We start from the raw sequence: 27,441 nt of genomic DNA, 5'->3' as shown, positions 1-27,441 counted from the left end.
GTAGAAAAGGAGAAAAAGAGAGAGAGAATAGTAAGAAAAATAAAAAGAATTGGAAATTATCCTTACGACACGTGAGGCGCACGTGCTCACAATAAATAGTATAAATCCTTCTCCAATTTGAGTATTATATAATATATATATATATATATATATATACTTTTTAATCTCTTAATTACATATTATGTTTTAACTATTATAATATCTCCTCGGAGACAATCACAATATAAAATATAAAATATAAAAAGAAAGAAAGAAACTATATTATAAATTATTTTATTTTTAAAATGATAAATTTTTTCCTCACTTACATGTAGATTCGAATATGAAACCTATCATTTATATAATAATATATTAATTAATTTAGATATTTTAATAGAATTTTAAACTATTTAATTGAGTTTTACTTAAACTTGGATTTTGGTGTTGCATGGAAACCAATAATTCAACAAGGAAATGACCAAAGATTAATTTCTCATTTCATTGATGATGAACCCAACTTGTGTAATATGGATTGAACTCTACCTACATCAAGACTAGTCTACTAAGTAAGATTAGAAATAAATGTAATCAAGGATCTAGAACTAAGTTACAGCCTCCTCAATGACTTCCAGAAATCCTAAACCTTTTGGTCTGTTTTCATCCAATTGACATATGAGGAAAGTCCTAGTCAAACTAGGATGAAGAGGACTGCAAGGACATTTCCTAAAACAATTAAGTTTTTATTGCTTGTAGGGCATAAGCACCTTTAAGAGATTGTGAAGCAATTTTCCATACTCTTAGAGTTGACTATCTATCTACCTCATAATCTCTTAAGTTGATCATTATAGATCACATCTCTTGTACAGCTTCTCTGTTTCAACACACATCCAAGTGCAAGATGTTGACATGAGGCTAATGTATCAGACCATGAAGGCAAGAAAGCATGCCCTCATGTTGGCAGCTAAACAGATCAAGGCTATGATGAATAGAAATTTAAACACAGTGGATTAATGTTATTGTACTACTAGCATGCCTTGATTTAATACCTGGATTAGAATGATGGGAATAGAGTAGTGTTCATGATCAACATTTCAATTAGGTTCATCACCAAGGAAATTATGCAAAATGGTTAGAACCCTTAGGCAACCAACACAAACTTTTTTATGATAGAATGTTTAGGTTTCTCAAGCAACAATATTATAGATTTGTTAGATCAATATGATCTAATAACCCTTTTGGTGATACTTAAATATTGGAGGAGACAGGCTCATCTTATGTGGTACCACATGGAAGGATGAGCAAGCAATAATAGGGATTAAAATCCTTAAAACTTACATTATAGTGTTTTCATTTTTTTCTATTTGTTCTTGTGCATTGCACAAGTTCTTTCTTTTCCTTGTTTCAGTAGCAAGCTCATTTGTCTGGGCATGGAGCATTCCCACCATAACTAGTTTCCCTTGGTGCCTTCTATTGCTTTCTCTCTTGCATGCCAAGCTGTGGTAGAATGTCCTTTAGCTGGCCATTTGAAGGAGCAATTAACTCACATTTTAGAAGAGCTCACTTTTGTTTGCCAGTATGGAGACATAGACACTTCAACAATAAATGTCCTCATCCTTGCAAAGAAAGCAACATGACGAGCAGGCCACTTGTACAATGCAATAAACTGGTCTCCATCCACAGTAAATATAGGTTTTCATGCAATGCAGTGGAGCAAAAGTAGGTTTCACTGTAGAAAAAAAAGGGTCACCTGTTTCCAACTCTCACTTGATGTATTCTTAGTTGTTGGAAGACTTGCCTCAGCTCCCGGATCAGGTTCAGATGGTCATGAACTGTTGAACTTGGAAGCTTAAGTGTGTTCCTCTCAAATCTCTTCACTGCCATCATCAACCATGCCATCAATGGAGCTGCATTCAGGTCTGGCAGCTGTTTGTGATGAAATATAGCCTGTTGACTGTCATTTTATTTAGGCCTATCAAGTTAACTCTACAAGCAATAACTCCCTCATAATGTTCTTCCTCTTCAGCATCATTTATTCTTGGACCACCCTTTGTCTTGAAATGGTACATTCCAGTTTTAAGAAGCCTTTTCCACCTCTATCACCATTGCCTCTCTCGAGAAAGCCTGTGAGGTGTCTCTCCTTCTGTCCTTGATAGAACTGGTAAAACAAAGGACAAGGCAGTTGAACTGATCAGAAGTGTGCTGGTTTTAATAATTCAAGCCTTCTTCAGAAAGGAAACATTTAATTATCATTCATTCAAGTCTAATGCCAGAAGGAAAAGTCTATTGTTGATTACTTGAATTGATCAGAAGAGTGAGTACTAAGTTTATTAAATTCAATTCTTCTACAGCAATATATTATTCTGTCCACATTCTTGGCTGGCCTTTTCCCTCAAAACAAAAGGAAGACAAAAGCATCATCCAGATTTGGTTGTAGTTGAATCCTTTACCATGGTTCTTATTTCCCATGCTGTAGGTTTCTTTGGAGCATCAAAGCATCCTAAACTCAAATGAAGACATGACCATTTCAGCATCCCAAGCAAAATGTTAAGGACTCAGCAAAACTATTTATAGTTTGAGCTGAATTCTCTGTGTTGTATGTTGCTTGTACAAGAGAATGTTCATCCAATGAAGTCTTTGGCAGAGAAAGCAAGCCATCTCTGAAGAAGAAAATGCAAAGAAGTTTAGAAGCTCTTACTCTTGAAGCAAGGTCTGAAAAAGTACAATTGTATACTTGTGGTACATTTGGTTGAACCAACATAAAAGGATGAGTGAGATCTATTTTAGCTTAAGTTGGGTTTGGTTGGGGCATCTTTTTTTTTCTTTTCCTTCCTAAAAAGAAAAAAGAAACACTAATGGTATCCCTTACAGCTGATGAAGTTAGTAGCATCATCTGTAAACATATTAAACAGAGAAGATAAATTCTGAATACTGATTAGTCTGGTGTGCTCATCTTGTAATTCACTTGGGACCCATTCAACTTAATCTATCCAACTCAATAGGATTCATATTTCATCACAATCTTTTCAAGAGCACACTGCATTTTCATACATGTCATCCACCTCGGACGAACGATCCAAATCACTCTCAAGTAAATGTAATAGTGATTAGTATAGTGTCTACAATCTGGAGATTGCTAGAGAATGAAGTTTTCTTTTATTTCAAGAGCAGATGCAACTGCCCAAGCCAACATGTCTATAAAGTCTGCACATTATTTAACCATGAAATGTTCTTGACTTCTTCCTTCTTTCTCCCTCCACCACCGTGGCAGATCATCTTCAAGGTTTTTGTTTGATCCACTTGCCTTAGATCTGTTAATCAACACAAGAAGATAGAACACTAAGAATCTAATTGACCCAAAATTGCAGTGAGAAACCCCCTGTTGGCCATTAAAATAGGAGAACAAGTACAAAAATAAAAAGCTTGAAAAATGAAAAATAAAAATATTGAAGACTTTGAGTTTTTTTAATAAAATAAAATCTAACAATAAGTTTCGAGAATGCCCAACAAAAAAAAAATTACCACGTTCCCATAACATACTGATGTTCCTTCTGCATGCAGGCTCATGAGTACAAGATGATTAATCTTCATGTATCTCGACATTTGAGGTCCACAACCATGCAAAGAACTCTCACCTCATGGAAGAGGCAATCCTAGATTAGCATTCAATCCAGTTATAATTGTTCCAGTGGGTAGTCATATACTGGATCGAGTGATCCAGTATGAAACGTGTGGGACTCATACCATCCTATTTGAGGATCAAATATTAAGCATAAGAGAGAATCAACAACAAAAAATGTAATTAACCAAGTCTTCGACCCACAGATTGGAAGATGTGCATAGAAATCGACAATAACAGTGAAAATTGTGGTATTAAAAGATCAAATTCAAAGAAATGATATGAAATGCCAATAAAGGCTCAGGCATCTCATTATAGAATTGTGCATCTTTACACAATAAATATTAAAGGGTTTATGAAGAGAGAGGGGAACATACCATATTTCTTGAACACCAGAATAAGTAATAAAAGTACATGTTTGGCATAGTTACTAGTTTTCTGGTTTCAGTTTGCAAAGTTGGATTCCAGAACCACTTAATACAATTTTACATAAGAACTTCTTCAACATAAAAAGTACAAAGTACATCAAGCAAGAGATCCATCCTTCCTATGAACCAGGATTTTCCACTAATGGCAGTGAAGGTTTCACATCTGGTGACTGCATGTAAGAGATTGACATCAGTTTAGACATATAATCATCTGCTCCAGTACCATCATTTTGGTCAACAAAAGCATCAGCAGCAACTGCTGCTGGCTTAACAGGAGACCCATCTGATGCAACGATATCTGGTAGACACTGTGAGATTGCCATTAGCGATTCCCGTACAAATTCTAGAGAAATCTCCTTCTCTGATGATATGTTATCCATTATCAAGTCTCGATTAATCTGCCAAAATTCAACACTGTTATTTCTGTTAAATCTTTTGAACTTTCACAATATGGGTCCAATATGAAGTTTGGTTAAAAAGATTCAAAAAGTGTACCAGCTGGTGTGATCAAATTTGAATCTCTAATTATATGCATGTTTTGTTCTCTAATAAAATCACTTTAGTATATCAAGTATCAATAGATAAACATGTGGATTTGTCTCATTTCTTACGGAGCCCTATATTAACACATGAGAAATACACATTTCGTACAACCAGGCTTCAACAGTCTAGGCTCAAATACCTCTGCAGTGGTGCCCATAGGTGGGGGATACATCATCCACTCTGTAACTAGCAAAAGAAAATAAAATCTAATATGCAAGAGAGTCAAAAATTTTCAGGATGAACTACAAATATTAGTTTCCACATATCACCAAAAAATGAAGACAGATTTTAGTTTAGTGGAAAAGGCTCCTAGACATGTTGGAACCACTGACTTAAATGTTTTACTTACTGACTTATTTTTCTTCCACACCAATAAAGTGCTAAAGGATCTGCTGCTTCAATTCCTATTTCAAACACTGATATTTAGCGAATTTGAGCATAGATGGATAAGAAAAGCATCTGTCTGATCCATTTATATTGGTCGGGGCGGGCGCGCGCGCACACACACACACACACACACACACACACACACACACACACACACACACACATATATATATATATATATATATATATATATAGGTCATGCTATACTTTTCTCTAGATCTTAAAAAATAATCATTGGGCTGCTAAAAAAAAGGATCATTTGGACAATCATCAATTTTGTGGCACGCTAGCACATCACTGATATGTGACAACTCTCCCTCAAGAAACACCAGGTTATATATATCCATGAGTGCAAAAACACATAATACTGAATTTATATCCTAGCAACACCAACAGATTCAATCGTCTCTGTCTTTCGCAAAATCCATTATCTTCATAACAAACCGACCAATCCACGAAGCCATCATCCAAGTTTCACTAGGAGAGTTGACTATTTACTCAAGTACTTGACTACCACACCAGGAGGATGCACGAAGGTTTCATCTTCTTTGAATTTCCTTTCAACTCAATATAGTAACTCATATAGAAATCGATTATACCTAAGCATCCACACACACACACACACACCAGACGACGAGAGGAACCCTCTTGTTGCATGACGAGATGCTTGAAATTATAAGATGCTGAGATAATTGAACTTCTGACGGGTTCAGGTTCAGATCCTTGAGCTAACTCAAATCGGGGAAAACAAATTAGGAAGAGAGGAATCGAGGTCATCGTACCTGAGGATGGAGATGGTGAGACAAAGCAGAGAATTAGGCGCAAAACTCGATCGATCGAGTGGGCTTCTCTCTGATTATGATGGGCCGATCGATGAGGAGAAGGATAGAATGGTTTGGTTGGTGACGGCGAGGTCTGTCGGCAGTTCTCAAGGTTGACCATTTTAAACATATCTATGTGTAATCGGGGAGTAGCGTGACAATTAAAGCAACTTTTAACGGTTTGTGATGACTTTAAATATATGCCGTTGCAAATTTGGCAGCAACTATTAGCCCGTACAAACTATAATGTAGTATCTATTTGTCCTCAAAAATTATAATCCTCCGCATAAACCCATTTGAGCTGCATCCAAAAAAATTCAGATAATTATGATTATATATTACTATTGATTTAAAAAATTGAAAAATACAAAATATACTCTTGAAAATTTAATATTTAGAATTTAAATATCCTCCAGTTTTCAGGTTTTGCAGCTGAATGTATGTTATCGAAGAGGATGTCGAAAGTCTGACTAAGAAGTTAATTATGAGCTTTCTTATGAGTTTTCGATTTCATCTTTGCGTAGGAGTTGATGAATAAAGATTCAGATTACTGTTTTTTTTATTTATTCTTTACTACCTTTTTAAAAGTGATTTTTGATTGAAAATTCTGCTCCTGCAGGTTTCTTTTGGTTGTACACCTCAAATTGGAAATAAAATATTTTCTCATATATCCATACAATGCAGATTACATTACTGCCCTTCAAAATTCAATATCTCACCACTATAGTACAAATATTAAGTTCAGTTAATTTTTGTACTTGTCCCAGTGGAGATTCATAGATTCTCATATCCATGCTACATATCCCACCTTTGTTATGATTACAAGCAGAACATCAATACGACCATAAATGAAGATTCTAATGCATTGTTTATGGAACTTCACTATAACTAATCATTCTTTCTCTCGAGATCCTGTACAATAAATCGGCTGGTTCCCTTCTCAGCATCCACATCCACATCCACTGTTGGAGGCCGCAGGTCCACTTTCTCACCGATAGCCTCTATCAAGTTACTTCTCTCCTGCTCTTGACTACTGAAGATAAACATGTAGAACTGCAAGGAGACCCACGAGGGTTGAATCCATGTCATCTAGCCTCGCCAGCTGCTCTGCCTCTTGAGTTCCAAGGCGACCCCGTCATTGAGCATGTCCTGGGCATCGGTTTCCATTCCAAGTTTCGATAGGGATAGAGCTTGCAAGTAGAAGGCTACTGGCCATTCGGGCATACACACCTGCGCTTGCATGGCGTCTCTCAGTGCAAGCTCTGGTTGGCCATTCATCAAGTACGACAGGCCCCGCCTAGCAAAAACCGTGGCTGATGGAACTGACATCATTGCCACCAACTGGTTTTGTGGCAGACAAAAAGCAACTCTTAATCCATATAATCAAAGAAGTCATCAAACAGTAATCAAATTAATAATATATAGATTCTGACAGGCATAACATGATAGCAAAATGATAACAAACTCACCTATGAACTACATATGGACTATCATAAAAGTGTTGAATTAGGAGAATTCCTGAAACTCATCGTACATGTTGCTAGACTCTTATAAAATTTTCAGTTTCCTTAATAGATAGAAGACACCGTTGAGCCTCCAATCACAAAATTATATTATTCACTTAGGCAACATCCAGTCGAAGGCTCATTGGTGCTTCGGTTTCACTTCGTCTTGCTTGAGCGCCTGGTCATGTTAATCCCAATTGTCATTCCTAGTCAATCCTGAAAATGGTTCTAATATTCAGACTATGGTTTTCTAGCTATGCCAGAAATTACAATGATTGAGAACACATATCTATCCAAAGGTTCAACATTTAATATTTCTCGAATTAATATAGGCGGGAAATAATAACCTTGAAAGCAAGGTAAAAACTGAATTAAAATATATAATATGATTATTGATTAGTTGGCAAAGAATGGAAGGACAAAAAGCTAAATAATCTCATCATAAGCAGGATCGGAGTTATATTAGATTGTCATCTTTCTTACAGATTTTTTTTGGGTCTAACATTACTTTAGAGGTCATCTCCTTGGTTGCATGGACTACTTGGCTATGAATCCAGCAACAACTTCGTACAGTTGATTCCGGATTGACAGTGATTTGCAAAATCTAATCACATCATTTCAAGAACTCTCTATTCTGAGTTTGTGCTACATGGTTAACCCCCATTTCGATGGAAGATTTTTGGATGATGAAACCTATTGCTTTTCATTTAATTTTTGCATATCAAACTTATCAAACAATATAGAAGTTATGGGAAAGAAAGTCTCAACAGTTATTAATACATCTGAGATTGGTTGACAATGAAAGTCGTTTGTGTCAAATGCCTTGACATTTATATTGGATACAACACCAAACAACATGGAGGCCAACCAAGTGCATGCAAAGAACAACAAGGATAAACAATTACATAAGAACAATAACCACAGACAATTAACAGAATTTTTCATTCAGGTTTAAAAATAAAACAATCTACCTTTCACAAAATTGAAGACTAAACTATTTCATGAAATAGTTCCTACAGAGAAAAACATCACAGATGAAGAATCTAACCTGAGAATAATACTCAATAGCACTTTTGAAATCTTTATCTCTAAATGCAATGTCTCCAAACTTCTTTGTATTCAACATCTCTTGCACTCGTTGAGTCCATTCTTGAAAAGAAAGCTTTATTGACAATGAAAGGCAAAAACATATACACTGTAAGATTACCATGACCTAATAAATACCATTTTTGAAAAGAAATCTATAAGGAAATTATTGAATTGAAGCCCCGCAACTTTTGAACATAAAAGAGTGTCTTATAGGCATCAGGCAGAAAAGATCATAATGGAAAATGGGAAAGCACAAATATGAATGATGTGGACTTTTACTATATTAAATTTCTTTTATCATGTACATGAAAATTTATTTACATATCAAATAAGAGGTCAATAAGAGCACCTTAAAATATAATGACAAATATGTTAGTAGCCAATTAATATGACCAATTCATATATTAGTACCAAGTATCAAAACATCTGAATCGAGGTGCAGGACTGGATATTGGTAAACTATGCATATCTACAGCATGCTCATATATACACATATGTATACATATATGCATCAGTTAGTGATATGCATAACAAAAATAAAGGAACAAAAAGCAGCAGCACTTACCTCATTTTCTGCACCTTCTTCATCCTTGTAACCGGTCTTGAGCAATATATCATGCACAGCAGCTAGGTCCATATTTACACAAGCCTTTCCAAGTGGAGCAAGCATTGTTGGTAGTACTTGTGTTGCTTTTGTTATGCCCATTAATACATGTGATGGCACCTATATCATCACAAAGTTGGAATCTACACAAATCATAAAGCTATGAAGGAAAAAGTGGGCATGCAAGAAAATCATTCAAAGTTTACCTCTTTCTGATTTTGCAGAGGTTCCAAGGCAGAGAGAAGAGACTTAGAATTGGGCCGATCTCTAGCCTCAAACTGTAGACATGTTGAGGCTAATTCAACAAGCTTGGTAGCATCTTCATTAGCATATTGCCCCTCCAAGGATGAATCCATTATAAGTAACATGTTTTTTCCTCTTATAAGATCTAGAGCCTAGCAAGTGCCATCAGAAAACAAGTGTTACCAAATTACTCATTTTCCCTATAAAAGTTAGATGTAATTGAACATTTCTTGATTTCAACTAGGGGATCAACCAAGGCAACTTCACATGGAATGTTTATAATCATTACAAGATTACAGTGGCACATAGATTTCTTTCGGAATGTGAACACCAAACAAAAGGTGCCAACTGAATAAATGTTCATTACCAAAACAATCTAATAAGAATTCATTACCACTGAACCAAAACTGAAAATGCACCAATATTTAAAGAATTTTAGTTCCTGATCATGAAAACATGAAGCAAGAGAAGCAAACGATTGTCATGCTGTGAACCAGTAAATATTAAGGACAATATAAGCTAATTTTAATTCGTCAAGATAAAGATTTCAGGGATGATTCTAAGATTAATTTCGGACTTCACAAAAACATTAAAACTTGGCACTAAACTAAAGAAAAGCAAGGCCAATCTCAACATGTATCAGGTGCACCAGAAGTTTTCATGCATATTTTCCAGGACCTAGATAGAGAATGAAGTTGCTCAGTGTGCCCATTTGTCTACACTCTTTGTACCAATAAATAATGAAAGAATAACAATATTATCATGAAACTATGTATTAAAATTTTTCTAAGAACATGAGAACTACCAAACTCTGGTAACTTGAAACTTACATGACTAGGAGGAATATGCTTCCCACTCAAAAGATCCAAGAGAACTGTTCCATAACTATAGGTTACACTTTCTGGAATTACCCTGCCTGCACATATACATAAATCCACATAAAGTCCTATAAAAAGCTGATGAAGTTAGCATAACCACAAACTAATATCAAGAAGATTAAAGTATTAAACAATGAACAAAAACCAAATATTTGACTTCGCAAAATGATAAACTATTGTGACATACTAAGCCAAAGTATTATATACTAAAATTTTTGTACCGGATACAAACATACCAAAATAAATCCAACAAAGAGGCCAATTCAATGGACATGTTATCAATGTCCAGAGCAAGGATGGAAATACTGGGCTGACTGGTAGATACAGCCTGATCCTTACCAGTCCATCAGACGCACTATAATTCACAATAGAGTCACATCTGGGACACTGAACCACCTCTCTGGACTCAAGATAACCATTTTGGTGGTAGTAGCCATAATTTCAGATATGACATCAAATTATGGATCAAATATATCATGTTTAGAACTTGTATCTACCTGTCTTCTTAAAAAACAGTGTGCAATTCATATCTAAAACATGTTTTCACTCATTATTCTTTGTTTTATTGACAAAACTCACCTACATCTAATAATTTAGGGCTCTAATCACGTAAAAAAATCATCAAAAATAAGTTTTATTTAAGAAAAGCTAGTTTAACCCAGTCCTTGCATATCAAGGCTTCTGTTGAATTTAATGTGAAGAGTGTCTGCCATTGGTTGATTTGATATTAGTAAGAGTGTTGTGGATTGAGTTGGAAAAGCTCATATTTCTTGTACAAATTTTATGTTTCTTCAATGCCCTAATTTCTTGTGGGTTTCTGTTTTTAAAAAACTTGTGGCAGGATGTATAGCATCTTGATCCCTTGAATGGGTTTTATTTACCAACCACTTTGCTTGTTACTTTGGAGTATCTTTGCAACCTACAGATATTTTTCACTTTGTAAATTTCCGCTAAAAAAGACCAGTCGTAAAGTTGACTGGCTGGAGTTATCCCACAGAAACAGCAGAAGATAAATCTTGTGATAAGATAAACCATGGCCCATGGATTGCCATGCACATCAGCACCAGCAAATGTGCCATGTAATTATTAGCCCACATAAATTCAACCCATGTTGGAGGTGCTAACATATGGCTAGGATTAGTAGTTGCTTGTGCCAGCCAGAAAGCGAGGTGTTAGATATATAATGGCACACCCACATGATACTGCAATCCTTGCAAAGGCAACACCCAATAAACATTTTGTAAAGCAGAGATCAGGAATAGTAATTCTGTTACAACAAAAAAAATGCAGATTTGGTAAACACAAAATGGTTGTACACAAGAACTTCAACACACTTTAAAATTTTCACTATTTAATGGCAGATACTATATTAACAGTTAAACAAGACAAAACAATTGAGAAAAGCTTATCTGTCATATGCTAATGTCACAACTTATGGTCAAATTTTCTGAGCTCATAAACTCTACTTTCAAAAATAAGTCTGACTTAGAAGCCCTATATAAGAAACTACACAACAGCTAAATCATGCATCATATGTACCAAAAGATATAGGCTTGCTTGCATTAACCTTAGAAGTGAATTAAATAAACAGGATCCTGCAATATATGGGCTAATACTAGATAGTTTGAATCCAGAACTCGTGGTAATTTCTGTGCAAGCCACAATCAACCACGAAAAATGGTAATCGGAATAAATCAATCTACCAGTGCGCATGAACTCTGGTGGAGTGTAAGCAAGATTAGTGCTGTAACTTTTTCCATCTCGGCTGTTTTTAATTAGACCGAAGCTAGACAAGCGAGGATCCCCATCCTGACTCAAAATAAAGATTAACAAGTTAACAATTAATGAAAACTAAGCAGGAAACAGGTTAAATACAAACCTAAAAAAACATTTCTTCTAAAGCATTGACAGGAAATAATATAAAATGGTGCAATTGTTTTAACCATGAATCCAAGCGATCCTAAGCAAAATAAGTTCTATCAGTTACTGAAAACCGACTCTGACATTTGAATGTCAAATGAAGGAATTTGGAGTACAAGATGTGAACAGTACCTATAGCAGCAATGACAACAAACGTTTACACCCAAAATTATTCAAGGTCAACCAGGAGATACATTTTCACTGGTTGCTAGATCACATTAAGGGCAATTACAAAACCTAGGACTATTATGTTACCAATTTCTACCAAACATCGTTTAATCTTGATCTCTCTCCAACAGCTTATAGGTGCACTTGAATGCTACTTTGGCTTTCGTGAAGCGTGATACATATTCTCTTCAGAATCATGGTTAACAAGATTATCCAATCCTGATCCAGATAAGTCCAATACCAATGATGACACTAATTCCAAAGACCAAGCCAAACCCAAACCAAACTGTATGAACCATGCTTGAATATATCTTCTGCTTCAATATCTCATTCATATTATGGGATTATTATTCTATTTACTCTCCTCATTAAATTAGGAACCCAAAGAATATTGTTCTCTAATCTTCTTTTCCTATATTTTTAATTTGTCAATTTTTAATTTATTTATTTAATGTTGCCAAGAAAAGTACTTGATATGTTCCATTTTGGTAATTAGTCTGTGGTTCGTTGTAAAAGTGGACAAACTTTCCAAGTCACGATGCCTATAAAACCCATAAATCATGCATGCCTGGGTGCAAAGCTAGATGAAGCTAGCCTTAGAGAATAGGATCAGTTACTATGATTAACAAAAAAATTAAATCTGTGCAAATCGCCCAAAAGAGACATAAGCCAAGCTGCCTGAGGTGGATCCATGATTATATAATTGAAGGCAGATTAAAAATCTGAAAAATGCTACATTAATAGCCTACCACTTCTATGTAGCATGTACTATGTACACACATATTTAAGTGGACATTGACTTTAAGCAATTATAGGCACATTTGTTCTAGCAGTTGCAACAAATGAGGAACAACCATTAGACCTAAAAAGAAAGAACCAACATATTAAAAATTTATTAGAAATATTACAAATATAAAAAGATGATGATTAATAAAAGTAAATTATAATCCTCTACTTCAATCAGTAATTATGAAATGCATGAAAATTAAAGCATCAATTTCAAACAACTTCAAATTTTTTATACCTCATCAAATAGAACTCTATAAGCATTTAGATCATGATATATTCTCCGATTCTCAGTATTACAATGGTCAAGTGCTTGGGCAATGTAGTATGCCACCCTCACTCTCATCTGCCATGGTAATGGGTGCTTATCCCCTGCCAGCATTGTATACCCTCTTAGATTCATAGACTGAGCAAATCAACTTAGCATCTGAATGAAACTGATAAAATATATACTAGTCGTTATATGTAAATTAGCAAGACTTAATTACAAGCAGTGTAAGAAGTAGCTAATGCAAGGATGGCAAAGACATCAAAATAAATATTTGTAATTTGGATATGTAACAAGCTACTCAGAGTTTAGATTGAATGTGGAAATTCAATAATACATAAAAAAAGTTATTTTAGATCTATATAGGAAACTCAAGAAGGTCATCGAGCACAACGGTAAAAGTAAACCAGAAAGTTAGAAGATTCTATGCCTTGATTGTGCACCAAAAGAAGCAAAAGATTGTATCACAGCCCAATAAGCACAAAGAAACTTGGAAAGTGTTGAAAAATCAACACATTTTTATGGAACTTCAAGGTTCAATTTTAAAACAAGATATAAAACTATCGTATCTGGATTACAGTTCAAAGTAACATTCATTCTCTGGAAAAGTGAATCATGTTCCTTGACTGTTTGATTCATAAGTTGTTATGTATGCTACATCCCCATTGGTTATTACTTATTAATCCACTTATTCAGTGATCTACCACTAGATGAGGGGGAAAAGACCTGAATATGCAAGTTGGATGGGTACATGTATTCACAACCAAGGCTCCCAACTACATTGAAAAATAAAGGACATCTTGAACTACGACAAAAAACACATAATTCTCATTATTTGTCGATGAGAAGTTAAGCACAAGAATCTGACTGTGCAATAGATGATTAAAAAGATTAACAAGATTTAACCAGCTTCTCGTCTTTCTCATGCAATGCACCTTGTCTCTACACTTTATCTATCTTTATCCATTAAAGAACTCAACAAGGTAATCCATTAAATTGACTAAGATTCTTAACACAGAGATCAACAAGGAAACAAACTCATGCACTTGACCAGCCTTCAAGTACAACAAGAAAAACAAACTTGGGCGAAAACAGAAGAAGATCAACAGCAGAAATGATGAGAATTAATCAGGGAGCACATTCCACATCATTGTTCATCACTTCAGACTACATGAATCATATTATACACAATATATTGTTAAAAGGACACTGCATCTGTAATGCCCTTACAAATAGAACGATGAGGATATATCTTGAGACATAAATTTATTTCAAACACTGGACACATAAATTTATTTCAAACAAATGAAGTGATAAGAAACGCTGAACACATGAGACATAAATTTATTTCAAACTGGGAAACATGCACCATCTTGTCATGCTTAACAAATAGAACGATGAGGATATATCTCATGCCACAAATAAATCAAGCCATTCATGAGCTTAATGGACTGAGCTCGAACCTCAAAAGAAGGCCAAGGTTACGAGTGAGTTCAGATTGAAAAGAAAGCTCATCAAAATCATAATATTGGCTCAAAAGCTTGGTTGGGGTTGGTCAATAATAAACAACCTTAGCTTAATCATGAATCTGAGGCCAAGATAGATATGGCAAGCAAATCTAGTACTTCTCAGATCATCAGATCTACCAAAAAGGCATTGAATCATTCTTAGGGTGTTTAAGAAAGTAATGCTTGCATCAACATAAGTCAAAGACTACATAAGAGATAAAGGTTTGTAATACTCTGCTAAAGCCTTTCAGAAAACCACTGCATGATAGCAACCAATGAAAATTACTGCCAACATATATTCCAATCTCGTGGACTCCTTGGCCATCTAAAACATAGTGGAACAGGAGAAAGTGATTATAAGTTGAGTGAACCCAAAGAACAAGGCAAGAGAAGATGGCGAATTCTTTTGAAAAATTACGGTCTACGAAAGATTAAGAGCAGAGACAAGGATGAAACTGAAGTTATAAGAAAAAATAAAAGGCATATATGATCATGGAGGCAGCCATAAGTAACCTTTTTGGCAAAAATAGAAAAATTGAAATCAAGGGGTTAAAAGGTGTTTGAATGACCAATTTAAGTGTTGGACGGACAGAGCTTCTTGTTGCAGAAATTTCTATTGTGATATGTCCGTAATCTGGGCAAAAAATTTTGTCCACATAAAGCAGATAGTATGGACATAGGACAGTTATATGCCCAGTTAACTGGATTGTTTCATTGTTGGTTCTACTTTCAACTAGCTTTCATCAGGAATCAGTAATGCACCCTATACAAGTCATCATAACCCATAACTGTTTGAAGACCCTTTCTATGAACTTCCTATCAACCCAATTTGGTCTCTCGCTCTACGTGATCCAGTTTGACCCATCAAAGTCACTGTGCACTTTGTAAAAGTGTAAAGAGATGAAACTTCTTGTACCTTCCACCAAAATCCTCCAGATTGTGTATGTTAAGCATAGATATGTTACAGCTCCCACCGAATGTCACTCATTATACTAATTACATAGGACTGTCATGTTCTCTATGGTGTACATGCCGACAGAGGAGGATTTCCCTCCAGTATGGTGTGTCAGGCGTTCCACTTGTTCATCTCCTTTTAAAAGCTTCCATGTCTCTATTATATTGTCCTTCCAAATTAGACAGCCATAATTAACACATCCTGCATAATGCATCTAATACTTCTATTCCAATAAAAATATCCTTGAAATAGAACAAGCCAAGTCAACACACCAAGATCTCCTTGATTATGAGGATCTAAGTTGACATAATCCATATTTAACAAAAATAACCGATAAGGAAAGGAGAAAAAGCAGCTTGACTTATAAAGGCATTTCAACAACATCAAGTGATGTAAAGAAAGAAAAACCAAATCAACTGAAAATTTTATAGTCCAGTAGTATCTTACAGTGGAAGAGATGCTTGGACAATGTATCATTAGGCATGAACTCCGACACTAGAAGCCTCTCATCACCCTCTGCACAGCATCCGATCAAGTTCACCAACCTTTTATGCCGCAACTTCCCCACGCCCGCCGCCTCCGCCTACATTAGTAGCATCAAGCATTAAACCCATTAACAACCAAACCTCTCCCGAACGGATCAAGCACCAAGCATCGAATCTGAAGGACAAGAGCAGAGATCCAACCACAAACTGCTGGGCGTCGGCCCACGACTGCTTCGAGAACCTCTTCACGGCCACCAGCCGGCCCCCCTCGAGCTTCCCCCGGTACACCACGTTCGGCGCCTTCTCGCCGCTCTCGGAAACGATCGTCTCGGGGCTGAACCCTTTGGTGGCCGCCCTCAGCTCAGCAAGCCCGTACTCCTTGAACACCGGCACCTGGTCCTGCTCCCTCGTGTCCCCATTGACTATCAAGATCCACCACAAAGCAAAATCACGAAACTATACACACACATAGCAGAAGATCAAGATAAAAGTCGAAGGGGTGAAACGTACGTGGATCTGTCTTGACGGCGACGAGGGACTCGTCGTCGGGGGACTGGACGTTGGTGGTCTTGGAGTGGAAGCAGCCCATCTCCAACGGCGACTGTCCGAGCCCTAGAATCCCATCAGCTTCGGAGGGGCCGCGGAAGGCGGAGAGAGAGTGAGCGCAGGAAGAGAACTGACGGAGAGAGAGTGAGCGCAGGCGGTAGAGCTGATGCAGTGGGACCCGCTTTGGCTCATGTACGAACTCCAAAGGAAGAGAACTGACGGCAAAGCACGTGTGATGGATAAAAGGATGACGGGCCAATTAATTACAGTTGCAACTATTTTATTTTCTTACAGGGGCCTCCATGTAAAAGTACACACTAAGTTCTATTTTCGATTTCAGTCCTCTAAAATATATATATTTGAGTATATACCCATGCGATGCACACCTAAATTTTCAGAAAATACGTGTAATGTAAATAGAAAATTTGGAGGGATAAAATATAATTTATAAATATGTAAGGTTAAATTCATAAAAAGGGCCCCTATGTTCATCTATTTTTTAGTAACGTTCTCTGTGAGGGATAGGGTTGGATATTTGATTTATATTTACTACTTGATTATTCTTTTAACTAATAATTATAAAACTAATTATTTAGATTTACCTATTGCAATTAGAAAGACAAATCAGTGAATCATTCACCTTTTAGCCTATGGGTGCATGCACAAAGGGTCATTTTTCTTACTTCACATGGAGGTATTATAATGTTTTCTTCCCACTTAAATTGACTCATCAAATCACCTATAAATTAACTCAAGTCTATCTATTTTGATGTGAAACTAAATATGGGGAACTACAAATAAACGTGGGGTGTAACAACATGTAATTGGGTTTTATATTTTTCATGCATTTCGAATTATATTATTAAATTGTATTTTATATTATTTTTTTCAAAAATATTGCTTGCATTTTCTTCTTTTTTAAATCTTATGTGTTGATTATATTTTTAGTTTCATGCCACTTTTAAGTCTATCGAATGGAGCCATAAAAAAATTAAAGAGGGGAAAGTGATGGAAAAAAAGAAACTTTTTTTATGAAAAATAAAAAAAGTGGGTTTTTTGGTTTAAAAAATATATACTTTTATGGTAAAACCTGAATAATATAATATTTTTAAGTAATTATACATATACTATTTTTTTATAAAATACTTATATTTTGAGTATTTCTCAATTGGCACCACTAATTTTGATTTTCTCAAAGAAAAATAACCAACTTGCTCTTTAGAAATTTTTTCCTCTATTATTTGATAGTGTTCTTTTTCACTTATTATAGTGTTTTGACTATCATAACAATGTAAAGCCTATTTGAGAACATGATGAAATAAAAAAAATACTAAAATGATATACTATATTAAAAATTAATAAATATTTATAATAATTTAATAATAATTATCTAAGTAAAAATTAATTTCTTATAATATTTTGACTACTATAATAAAAACATTGTAGAATCTACTAAAAACACTATAAATAATATAAATTGACTACTAACTTCAATCAACTACAAATCCAAAAATATAACATCGTAATGATAAATACAAATTTAATATGATGTCACTAATAATATTTAATTTTTAATAATATTTACTGTGGTTTTAATACTAAACACTATTGAAAATATTACAAATGAATCGAATAAAAATATTATAATAATTTAAAACTGATAAAAAGATAAACAAAAAAATTTAAATAAATATATTTTAAAATTGAGGATAACACACTCATATATATATATATATATATATATATATATATATATATATATATATATATATTCCTATTTCTTCTTCTTGCACTTGCGTTGCCTGCCTGAGCCGTCGGTTCGGCCTCCTCTCTCTCTCTCTCTCTCCCCGCGATGATACGCGCCGGCGGTGCCTCTTACCGCAACCACCGACCGCCGCCGCCGCCTCCTTCCCCTCCGTCTCGTCCTCCGCCTCTACCGCCGAATCCCTCGTCGTTGTCCACCCTCTCGCCGCTGGCTCCCCCTTTCTCTCTTGACCACGTCTTTCCCTCGCCACCGTCGTCCTCCCACCACCATCCTCTCCCGCCCCAGCCTTTTCCAGCTGCCGATCGGCCATCTGCCTCCCGATTGCCCTCCCGCACCGTCGCCACCCCGGCCGCTGGCTCTATCCGTTCCCAGCCGAGCACCGGCTCCGTCGGTGATCCCTACTACTCCCACTATTATTCTAACTCGCAGCTGCTGGCGTTTGATGATTCATTCAGGCATTCTTCGGCCTACTCGAGAGATGGGGCTGGCCCGTGGAACAGGCCGGCGGATGAGGAGGTAGGGCTTGGAATGGATTCCGATGCTTACAAGATTCCAACTTTCCAGGAAGGTAATTTCTTTCTTTCTCTCCCTTGAATACGGATCTTTCTTTAATTTATTTTCTATAGAGTGTGATTTAGTGTTTTTTTATGGAATTTGCCATTATTCGACTTGGATCGTTTAGAGCTATTTAATTGTGCGTTTGGGTGATTTAATTGTGTTCTTAAGTCAGTACCTTTTTCTCGATGAAGTTGATTTGTATTCTGATCTTGGTTAAAGTTGTAAACTTCGATGCTGTCGTGAACTAAGAAGTTACAGGAAGTAGGGTGATGCTGGACCATCTTAATCAATTTCTAAGAATCATAAGTTTCTGTACTACAACATCTATATTTTTTACTTTAAATTCATAGATTGCCCAAGGGGGAAGAAAAAGAAAATCAATAAAAAAATGGAAGAAATCAATTTTTGATTTGATTGAATATTTCATCTCTAAAAAGAAATTTTATTGTTTTACAAAGATGAGTAACAGTATTATAAAAAGGTGGATTATTTATCGAAACAAGTCTCACAATTTATATTTGAGAGAAGAAAAAAATAAATGATTGATTTATATTCATTCATACCTCTGTTTTTTTCATATTTTTTTTCTTGTACTTGAGTTCTGTTAGAAGAGGGAAAGAGATTGTAATTGATGACAATAATTGAAAGAATTTAAGTTCTTTTTCCATGTTATATCTGAGTGGCGTGATGCCCGATGGTATGAATCTATACTCCATGGGTGAGATGCACAGAGCTCTGAGACTTTCAGCCCTGGAAGTCACTATATTTGGTGATTGTAAGACCTGGCTTGCTTTACGGATTAGAATGTTGGTTGCATGAAAGGCTAGTGTTGCAAAGATGTGCCGATTGAGATGGATAACTAGTATTACAAGGGAAACAATAAAAAAACTTATTGTTGTCATGGTAACTTACGGTCAGATCTGGTTGTTGATAACATGATAAATATCATTGAAAATAATCAGGCATAGTAGAAGTGTATCATTACTTGCACCAACTGAAGACAAATTATGAGTCAAATTAGGTTAGAGTTCTTAGGTGGAGAAAGATAGAATAAGATGGAACCATAGTGAAAAAAAGACAAGTGGCACTTGAACCACTTGGGGATGTGGCCGTAACAAAATGAATGAAATGAGTGGATACTGTAGTATGCTTCCTAGATAATATGGGCACTTAAGAACATTTTATAGCTATCTTCTATCATACTAACTGAAGATTCTAAACTGAGTTAGTTTTTTTATGTTTGATAAGAGGAATATAATATAGTAATAAAATTCTAGCATTAACTTAATGGTCGAATGATTTCTGTATACAGTACTGTGGTCATGCTGAACAGAATCTAAAACTCTATTCCGTAAGTGTTTTACTGGCTTACGCTTTTTTAAGTGAGTCAAGCAGTTGATCTGGTAGCATATCCTGGATTTATGTAGATCATCTAAAATTGTGCTGGTTCATCTCAGCCTTCTTAACTGGTGCTTTTAACATTTAACTTTCTGTTTTGAATCCAGTTTTAGAGAAGCCTTAAAGGTTGTTATTTGAGACTTACCTTTCAGCTACTACTTTGTAATCAAAGGCAACAAATACCCATGTGTATCCACATGTGGTTGTCCATGCCTTCAAATAAAAGGTAAGTGGGTAAGGCAAGTGAGACAAGTACACCAATAATGAAACTATTTTCTTATTTAAAATTAAAAATTACTTTAAACTGTTAAAATTTTGTTTTAAGCTTTTAAAATTCTATGTTTTTAGGTAAACTTGAAGGCTTACACTTTTACCAAATTGTAAATAATTTCTAAGCAGTCTAAAAAGTATCATTATTTTTTTTTTGGCACTTTACTATTGTAAATTCTGGAAAAAAACGTTATTTATGTTTTAATATTGTAAATGCTGTAACCATTCTTGTGTTAAGTGCCAACTACTTACAGGCTATTAATGATGCTATGGTCATGACTATTACCATATTGTTCCATCAATAATATATTATTTATTGGTAAAGTTGTTATAGTAGCAGTTTCATGCATGGGTGGTTTAGAATTACAATCTTGATTTGCAATAAAGTTACATCAAGGATCTGGAGTCACCTCTCATGGATTTAAGGTGATCATTTTGTCATATGACATTAAATTTTTATTCAATATATCTTGTTAGGATTTTTCTAGACATGTTTTCTTTATGTACAATTTGTAACTCATATCGAAAGTATGTTTTCATTTATCATCCACTCGTTCCTAGTGAAAACTTATATATATTTACTGAATATCTCTCTCACATACCAGGCCTTTACTGGTCTAGCGAGGGACCAGTATGGGCCTCAGATCAGAATTTGAAACCTCGAGAGAAACAATATAAAACTTAAAGAACATTTATATAATAATTTTCCTTTCTAGCTATTAAATGTATCATAGCTCTTACTCTTAGATATTGTCATCTTTAAACTCTAAACCTACTATGGTATTACTATTAATCATTTTTATTTTATTTTATTATATATATATATATATATATATATATATATATATGTAACATTTTATGTGCCATAGCTTGAGATTTTGTACTCATTAAGGTTTTTTTTCTCTTTAAAGTGGACAGTCTGGACTAGTCACGTTATTATGTAAACAAATATATTGTACTTGAAGATGTTTACTTGTTTTATAATGTCTATCGCATAACGTTCTTTAAAGTTGAAAGATGACGCATAGCACTAATGTATTATTTTCTTGGATTAACATTTTTCCATCTTGCAGGTGATGGCCATAACTATTATGACAATGATTCTTATGGTGTCTGGCATGGAAATTCACTGACTGGAGAAGTACATTTTGGGTCTCAAAGTTGCGAATGGCTACAGGATAAGCACCGAGAGAGCTATGAGCAAGATATTGCATCCTGCTATACCATTTGTAGTGCTCCATTCTCAACCCCAAGTGCTTTACTTGAAGAAATTCATGGCTCTGGGACAACAGACTCGACCTCTGGGATGGATTTACATGATACTTCTGTTCCAAACTCCACTTATGATAGATATATGGCACAACTTGACTCATGTTCTGTGAATCCACTGGTTTTCTACCCAGCTGCAACATATTCAACTCCAAGCCAAGTATATGCACCATCAAACTTAAGAGCTAGTTCAAACTTCAATTGTACTTCATCATGTGCGATGGTCCATCATGAAATACCGTATAAGACCAATGATCCAGTAATTAAACCTTCTAAGCTAAAGGAGCCTAACCTCGATCAAAACCTTGGGAGCAAAGCGGCTTGTGATGAGAAGAGTGGACAAGATTACAACATAATGAAGAGTATTGTCTCACCTGTGGATTCTGGAAAAGAATTTCCTTCCGGTAGTAATACAGCTAGTGAAAGTCCTTTTAATCCTGCGGTGTTGAATCCTGGGTTGAGATTAGAAAATTTGGTGACTGCTGATGCTTCTCCATCTATGTGCAATTCTGTGGATCCAGATAAATCCATGAAAAATTCTTTAGAAGCACCTGATCAGCATAACCTTGCCGTTGACTCGCCATGTTGGAAAGGAGCTCCAGCCTTTTGGCAGTCACCATTTACTGTTGAAGAAATGCTGGTTCAGAAAGCCCTTGACGAGTCAAAAAACTTTGACGATCTATGTCAAGATCGAAAGCACCTTTTTGAGGGTGTTGGAAACTTGAAAGATTCTTCAGAACAAATTGGAAGTTTGATTTTTAATGAAATGAAACAAAGTTCAATTTCTGACAAGCCACAGTGCTCATCAGTTTTATCATCAACTATACATGAGAAGCCTGAAAATTCAAACAAAAAGTTGTCTGACTATAGAAAAGGTGACAATGGAACCAGGGTTCTGATTGATGATTCCCCTGAAGAACAAATGAATAAAACAAGTGAAGTCGAGAGAAGGGATTCTGAAGAACAAGATGTTGGTGCTGCAAGAGTTGTTGGAACAGAAGGTATTGCAGTAAATAAATTATCACCAGAAAAGTGTATTGATGATCACAACAAAGGTCTTGTTTCTCAATTCGATGGTTTCTTGTTCTGCTGATTTGATTTTTTAACAAAAGTTTTGTCCATAGAACTTTTTTGCTTTTTGTGGCATATTTGGATTATGCGTTCGTTTCTTTTTCCCTTCAGGCTCATGTTCATCGCCACTGGAAAATGTAAAGGAGCTTGTTAAGACAATACATAGTTCTTCAATAAAACTATTATCTACCAACTTCACGGGTGATGATCAACTGGAACCACACGACTACAGGCTTCTTCACTCTGTGATTAACAATATTGCACTTGTCCTCAAGGACAAGAAGGTACATTGACTTTTTCACAGTCCGATTAAGTACAGCGAGTAGAAATAGATGCAAATTGCATCTGATGCAATCTCTTCATTGTTTGGCTGGGAGTATAAGAATTCAGCAATATCCATGGAAATAGATTAAAGCATCTAACAGGTTGTCCAAAGGGATTTCGAAAGATGGTTGAAAGAAAAATCTCTATTTGATTGGGCTTCTTACTATACCCTATAAATTCCATTGGTCCCAAAAATGAGATGCATTTTATTCACTTAGAGATCATGTGCTTGTTGTATATTTGTAAAAGGTAGTAAAGGTAGTTTGTAACTTCAGTATAACAATTGCAAATGTACTTGAAAGTAGAGGCCATATGTAGGAGAAAGCATATGAGAGCCCAAAAGGACCTTCCTTTTGCTTTTATTATTTGTTTGTAAGGTTAGTTCCATTTAATCATATTCTTTTCTGATTCCTTGGGGCCTTTATTATGAAATTTGTTAGCATATAATTGCCCTGGGTTCAATTGCAGCAGAAACAATAGACCTACTTGCTGGCATAAGATATCCTGCAAGTAACATACCTCGGTATCTTTTTACAAGGATGACCATCTTGGGTTTTGAAGTATGTTCCATACCTTTTACTTCATCTTTCAAATGTCTTTCCAGTTTCTGTCGTTCTGCTCAGGTCATCATGTGGATGTTTGTGATGGTCTTGATTGTTAAGGCATTTGGATTGTGGTAATGATTAAGTTGCAGCTTAGACTTTGATGATTTTCTTCCACTATAACTGAAAATTTTATGAAGTAGGCTAGTTGTTGAATGACATGGGCAATAGGTTTGAGACAGAGAAGTGGATGAATTAATCTTTCATCTCTCAGCACTTTTTATAAAAATTGTGTTCACTTAAAATTTTGGTTAATTTTCTGTACATATACATGATGGAATGCTTTATATCCGATATTTCTTGACCCATATTGATTGATGAATCAGTAAGATTATATTAAATATCTCTTTCATCCTTCTGTTAGTCTGCCTGTACATTCTGACATTTTGTAATTTTTGGTCATTTAGCCTGCATTTAATTTCATGTTTTTTTGTCCATATTACCACATATTCCATCCATGTGCTATAGGTATCCTTGTTTTTGCACCAAGTTGTTTTTGTTTCCTTTTATGATGAATAACTTGTTAAGTTGATGATAGGTGGTCTTTTGCAGGGTTCTGTTGGTTGTACTCCTCGTTGTTCGGGTATAGAGGCTGCTTGGACTTGCAATAGATGTTTAGATGCTGATGATGTAAATCAGAGCAACATGGATCATACGTGCAACATGCAGGGAAAGATACATTCTGTTGGGTGTAATAATGTTAATAGTGAGTTTGACAATTTTGTTGAGGGCTGCAATGCAAATCTCGGGAAAGTCTATGGCATGACTCAGGTAAAATTTAGATGCATTTGAGATAGTCTTCTAATGATTATATTTAATCATTAGCTTTTACATTTTTCTGCATTTCACAAATGTGTAGGCCATTGAGAATGCTTTATCAAAAATTCCCTCTGAAAGAGAAGGGGATGCACGGACACTGTTGTATAAGAATCTCTGGATAGAAGCAGAAGTTGCAACGTGTAGATTGAAGTATGAACTTCAACTTACTCAAATGAAGATTGAATCAGAAAACTGTAAGCACCGGCCACAAATTGGCGAAGCTTTTGGTCTTTTCTGTAACTTTTATGATCATCCACCACCGTCTCTCTTTTCCATTCATAATGATGTTTATCATTTTTGTATTTTTAGTGAAGCCCGTACAGTCAGGCATGTCATCAAGCCTGCCATCTGCACATGATCTTCAGGTGAATGATTCGCCTTTGAAGGCCAAAGGAAGTTTGTCGGGTATCATTTCTCCCACTTTGGATGGTGAAGAAATAGGAAGTTGCCAGCTTCCTCATGAAGCATCATCGACCCATGAATTGAACGAGTCAGAGGATATCGAATCATCTGTGATGGTTCGATTCAAAGTTCTCAAGGATCGGATTATCGGCTCTAATTACAGAAGCATGGAGGAACAAGGGACACTTGTTGACTCTGATACCGGAACATGCTCAGATGCAAAAGAAAATGTGCCTGGTTCTCCAGATGTTGCAGATAGTTCTGGCACGAAAGACCGAATAAATCTTGCAGATTTGGGATTCGTGGAGGGTGTCGTGCAGCCGTATGACACACACAAACCTAGGCCTTGGTTTTCACTTTCGGAGACCAGACTTGACATGCAGCCTCCTCCTGCTGTGACAAGCGACAGCGAAATAAGGCCAGGTTTAGATACTTCAAAATATGAAAATACCCAGGTGGTGTTCTCCAGCCCTTTAAATGGATCACTGATTCAGTCATACATGACATACAAGCAGGGGAGCTGGTCTCTTACTGGTGGACATATAAACCCTTCATTTGAGTGGGAGCATGTCCCGAGGGAGGAATCCACACAGTAGCAGTGCCTTAATCATGAAAAATAATCCTACTTTTGTTGAAGTGGATGTCTTGTGAATAGCAATAGAACATTTGTGGCTCATGTTTTGGAACATGTGATACTGCATATTGATAATATGAACAAATTTGTGCAATCAATCATCATTTTATGTGTCTTTTGGAAGATCATTACGTTTAGAATTTGAGACCTGTTACTGGGTGATGTCAAATAATGTAGATCGAATGGTTGCTTTTGTTACATCAGAAGGCTATATTCCAGACCATAATTATCTAAAGTATTCTTTCCCGGCATTGAGAAAGGTTGTTTGCATGTGGGTGTTTGCTGCCAACCTCATGGATTACTGGCTAGATTTATGAACTTGGGAGTCTTTTGAGTTGGCTATCCTTCAATTTAGTTTCGAGTCCAAATTAAGGATGGTTGGTTTCTTGCAGTCTGGTACGAGTTGATCTTGTTGATTAATCAATCAAAGAGTAGGAGATCAATGGCTCATATGATGTAAATAATCTCATGTAGAACAAGAAAGAGAGATTTGAAATATGAGAAAGTGAACTTCTTTTTTTCTTTTATTGAAAACAATTATAAGCTAACGGCTAAATGATAAGAATGCGTAATTAATCATCCCAATCTCCAATAACCCAATTAATGGTCTCGAATTACTAACACATGAGTTACTAAATATTATTTTTAGAATTTATTAGCTTCCACATCTAAATATGTCTTAAAATTTAGTGATTTAAATTCTTTAATATATATATATGTGTGTGTGTGAGAGAGAGAGATTTATTTTCATATATATTTACTTTCGAGTCGATGTTTATATCCAAATCTAACAAGCGAATGCAAATTCAAACATATCTGTTTAAAATAAATACAAACATGAATAATAAGTCGAAATGTATAATGACACAAAGTAGAACACTCCTAGCAAGTGACTCCTAATCTCACCAATTCAAATATAAATAATAAGTCAACGTCTACCCGATAACCAATGGATATCGAAAGAATTCTAAAAATATCAAATTCCCGTGAAAATTTTAAAATATTAAAAAAACAAACATTATCTATAATTTCTCTCTGATTGATGACATAATTAGATATATATATATATATATATATATATATTTGTAATATTTGATTGATCTTAATTTGATATATTTCATTTACTATAAAGGTTATTGGGAAATTATTTAAGAAATATTTCCAATAAAAATGGTTTAATTTTATACATCTCTATCGATTTTCCAAATTAATCCCATGCGGTATATATAACTCAGAAGAATAAGTGTGAGTTATTCATACCCATACATAATTCCACTAATTGATATCTTTTCACAGATAATTTAAATTTAATTTCTTGATCTTTCGTTGGGCCCAATTTGCTCGGCTTCGATCCGACTAAATGCTCTGCTTCGACTTCTCGAGAATGTGCACATCCAAACGACAAATACCAGACAAACAACAGCCGTCAAATCGAACAAAGGAAGCAACGCGTGAGAGATGGAGTCAAATGCTCAAGACAATGGAGCGGGCGATTAAGCCTGTGGATGGTGACATGACTCCCACCTCGGCACCCACAGTCGCAGTCTTTTGCCCACCTACAAGATAAGATGGAAGATGGAAGATGGAAGATGGAAGATGG

The 27,441-nt window shown here is 35.5% G+C and overlaps 2 protein-coding genes and 1 long non-coding RNA gene across 4 annotated transcripts; 1 reads left to right on the top strand and 2 right to left on the bottom strand.

The window, feature by feature from the left end:
* Nucleotides 1-3,997: 3,997 nt before the first annotated feature.
* Nucleotides 3,998-5,911, bottom strand: LOC135635577 (uncharacterized). The gene is made up of 2 exons (XR_010495659.1): nt 5,736-5,911; nt 3,998-4,421 (listed from the first exon to the last, which is right to left on the bottom strand). It is a non-coding gene; the product is annotated as an uncharacterized LOC135635577 (long non-coding RNA).
* A 531-nt stretch (nt 5,912-6,442) lies between these two features.
* LOC103980697 (serine/threonine-protein kinase BSK2-like) lies at nt 6,443-16,923 on the bottom strand. Its single transcript, XM_065147460.1, has 10 exons — nt 16,694-16,923; nt 16,385-16,605; nt 16,146-16,281; nt 13,206-13,339; nt 11,797-11,902; nt 10,046-10,131; nt 9,179-9,367; nt 8,934-9,092; nt 8,328-8,441; nt 6,443-7,115 (listed from the first exon to the last, which is right to left on the bottom strand). The coding sequence occupies exons 1-10, from the start codon at nt 16,770-16,772 to the stop codon at nt 6,864-6,866; spliced, it is 1,476 nt and encodes a 491-aa protein (XP_065003532.1). The 5' UTR covers nt 16,773-16,923; the 3' UTR covers nt 6,443-6,863.
* A 1,604-nt stretch (nt 16,924-18,527) lies between these two features.
* On the top strand, nt 18,528-25,964 carry LOC135635608 (uncharacterized). 2 transcript variants are annotated; one of them, XM_065146806.1, is made up of 6 exons: nt 18,528-19,062; nt 21,794-22,990; nt 23,172-23,344; nt 24,539-24,757; nt 24,846-24,999; nt 25,115-25,964. In XM_065146806.1, exons 1-6 carry the CDS (start codon nt 18,582-18,584, stop codon nt 25,801-25,803), a joined length of 2,913 nt encoding a protein of 970 aa, XP_065002878.1. In that variant the 5' UTR covers nt 18,528-18,581; the 3' UTR covers nt 25,804-25,964. The 2 variants fall into 2 exon arrangements, with proteins under 2 accessions (XP_065002878.1, XP_065002877.1); XM_065146805.1 differs by having other exon boundaries at nt 21,794-23,044.
* The last annotated feature ends 1,477 nt before the right edge of the window (nt 25,965-27,441 follow it).

This window comes from Musa acuminata, chromosome BXJ3-4 (genome assembly GCF_036884655.1).
Source record: "Musa acuminata AAA Group cultivar baxijiao chromosome BXJ3-4, Cavendish_Baxijiao_AAA, whole genome shotgun sequence".
Classification (NCBI taxonomy): Eukaryota; Viridiplantae; Streptophyta; class Magnoliopsida; order Zingiberales; family Musaceae; genus Musa; species Musa acuminata.
The sequence above is the reverse complement of the archived record's forward strand: the minus strand, read 5'-3'. Positions and strand labels throughout refer to the sequence as shown.

What these genes read in the sequence shown, in the direction of transcription:
- LOC135635608 (XM_065146805.1), top strand. Translation starts at nt 18,582, where the DNA reads ATGATACGCGCCGGCGGTGCCTCTTACCGCAACCACCGACCGCCGCCG. An exon ending in GATTCCAACTTTCCAGGAAG is followed by an intron (nt 19,063 to 21,793) that starts GTAATTTCTTTC and finishes TCCATCTTGCAG; the next exon opens with GTGATGGCCATAACTATTAT. An exon ending in GAAGATTGAATCAGAAAACT is followed by an intron (nt 25,000 to 25,114) that starts GTAAGCACCGGC and finishes TTGTATTTTTAG; the next exon opens with TGAAGCCCGTACAGTCAGGC.
- LOC103980697 (XM_065147460.1), bottom strand. Translation starts at nt 16,772, where the DNA reads ATGGGCTGCTTCCACTCCAAGACCACCAACGTCCAGTCCCCCGACGAC. An exon ending in ACCAGAGTTCATGCGCACTG is followed by an intron (nt 10,132 to 11,796) that starts GTAGATTGATTT and finishes GTATATGTGCAG; the next exon opens with GCAGGGTAATTCCAGAAAGT. An exon ending in CTCTGCAAAATCAGAAAGAG is followed by an intron (nt 9,093 to 9,178) that starts GTAAACTTTGAA and finishes GTGATGATATAG; the next exon opens with GTGCCATCACATGTATTAAT.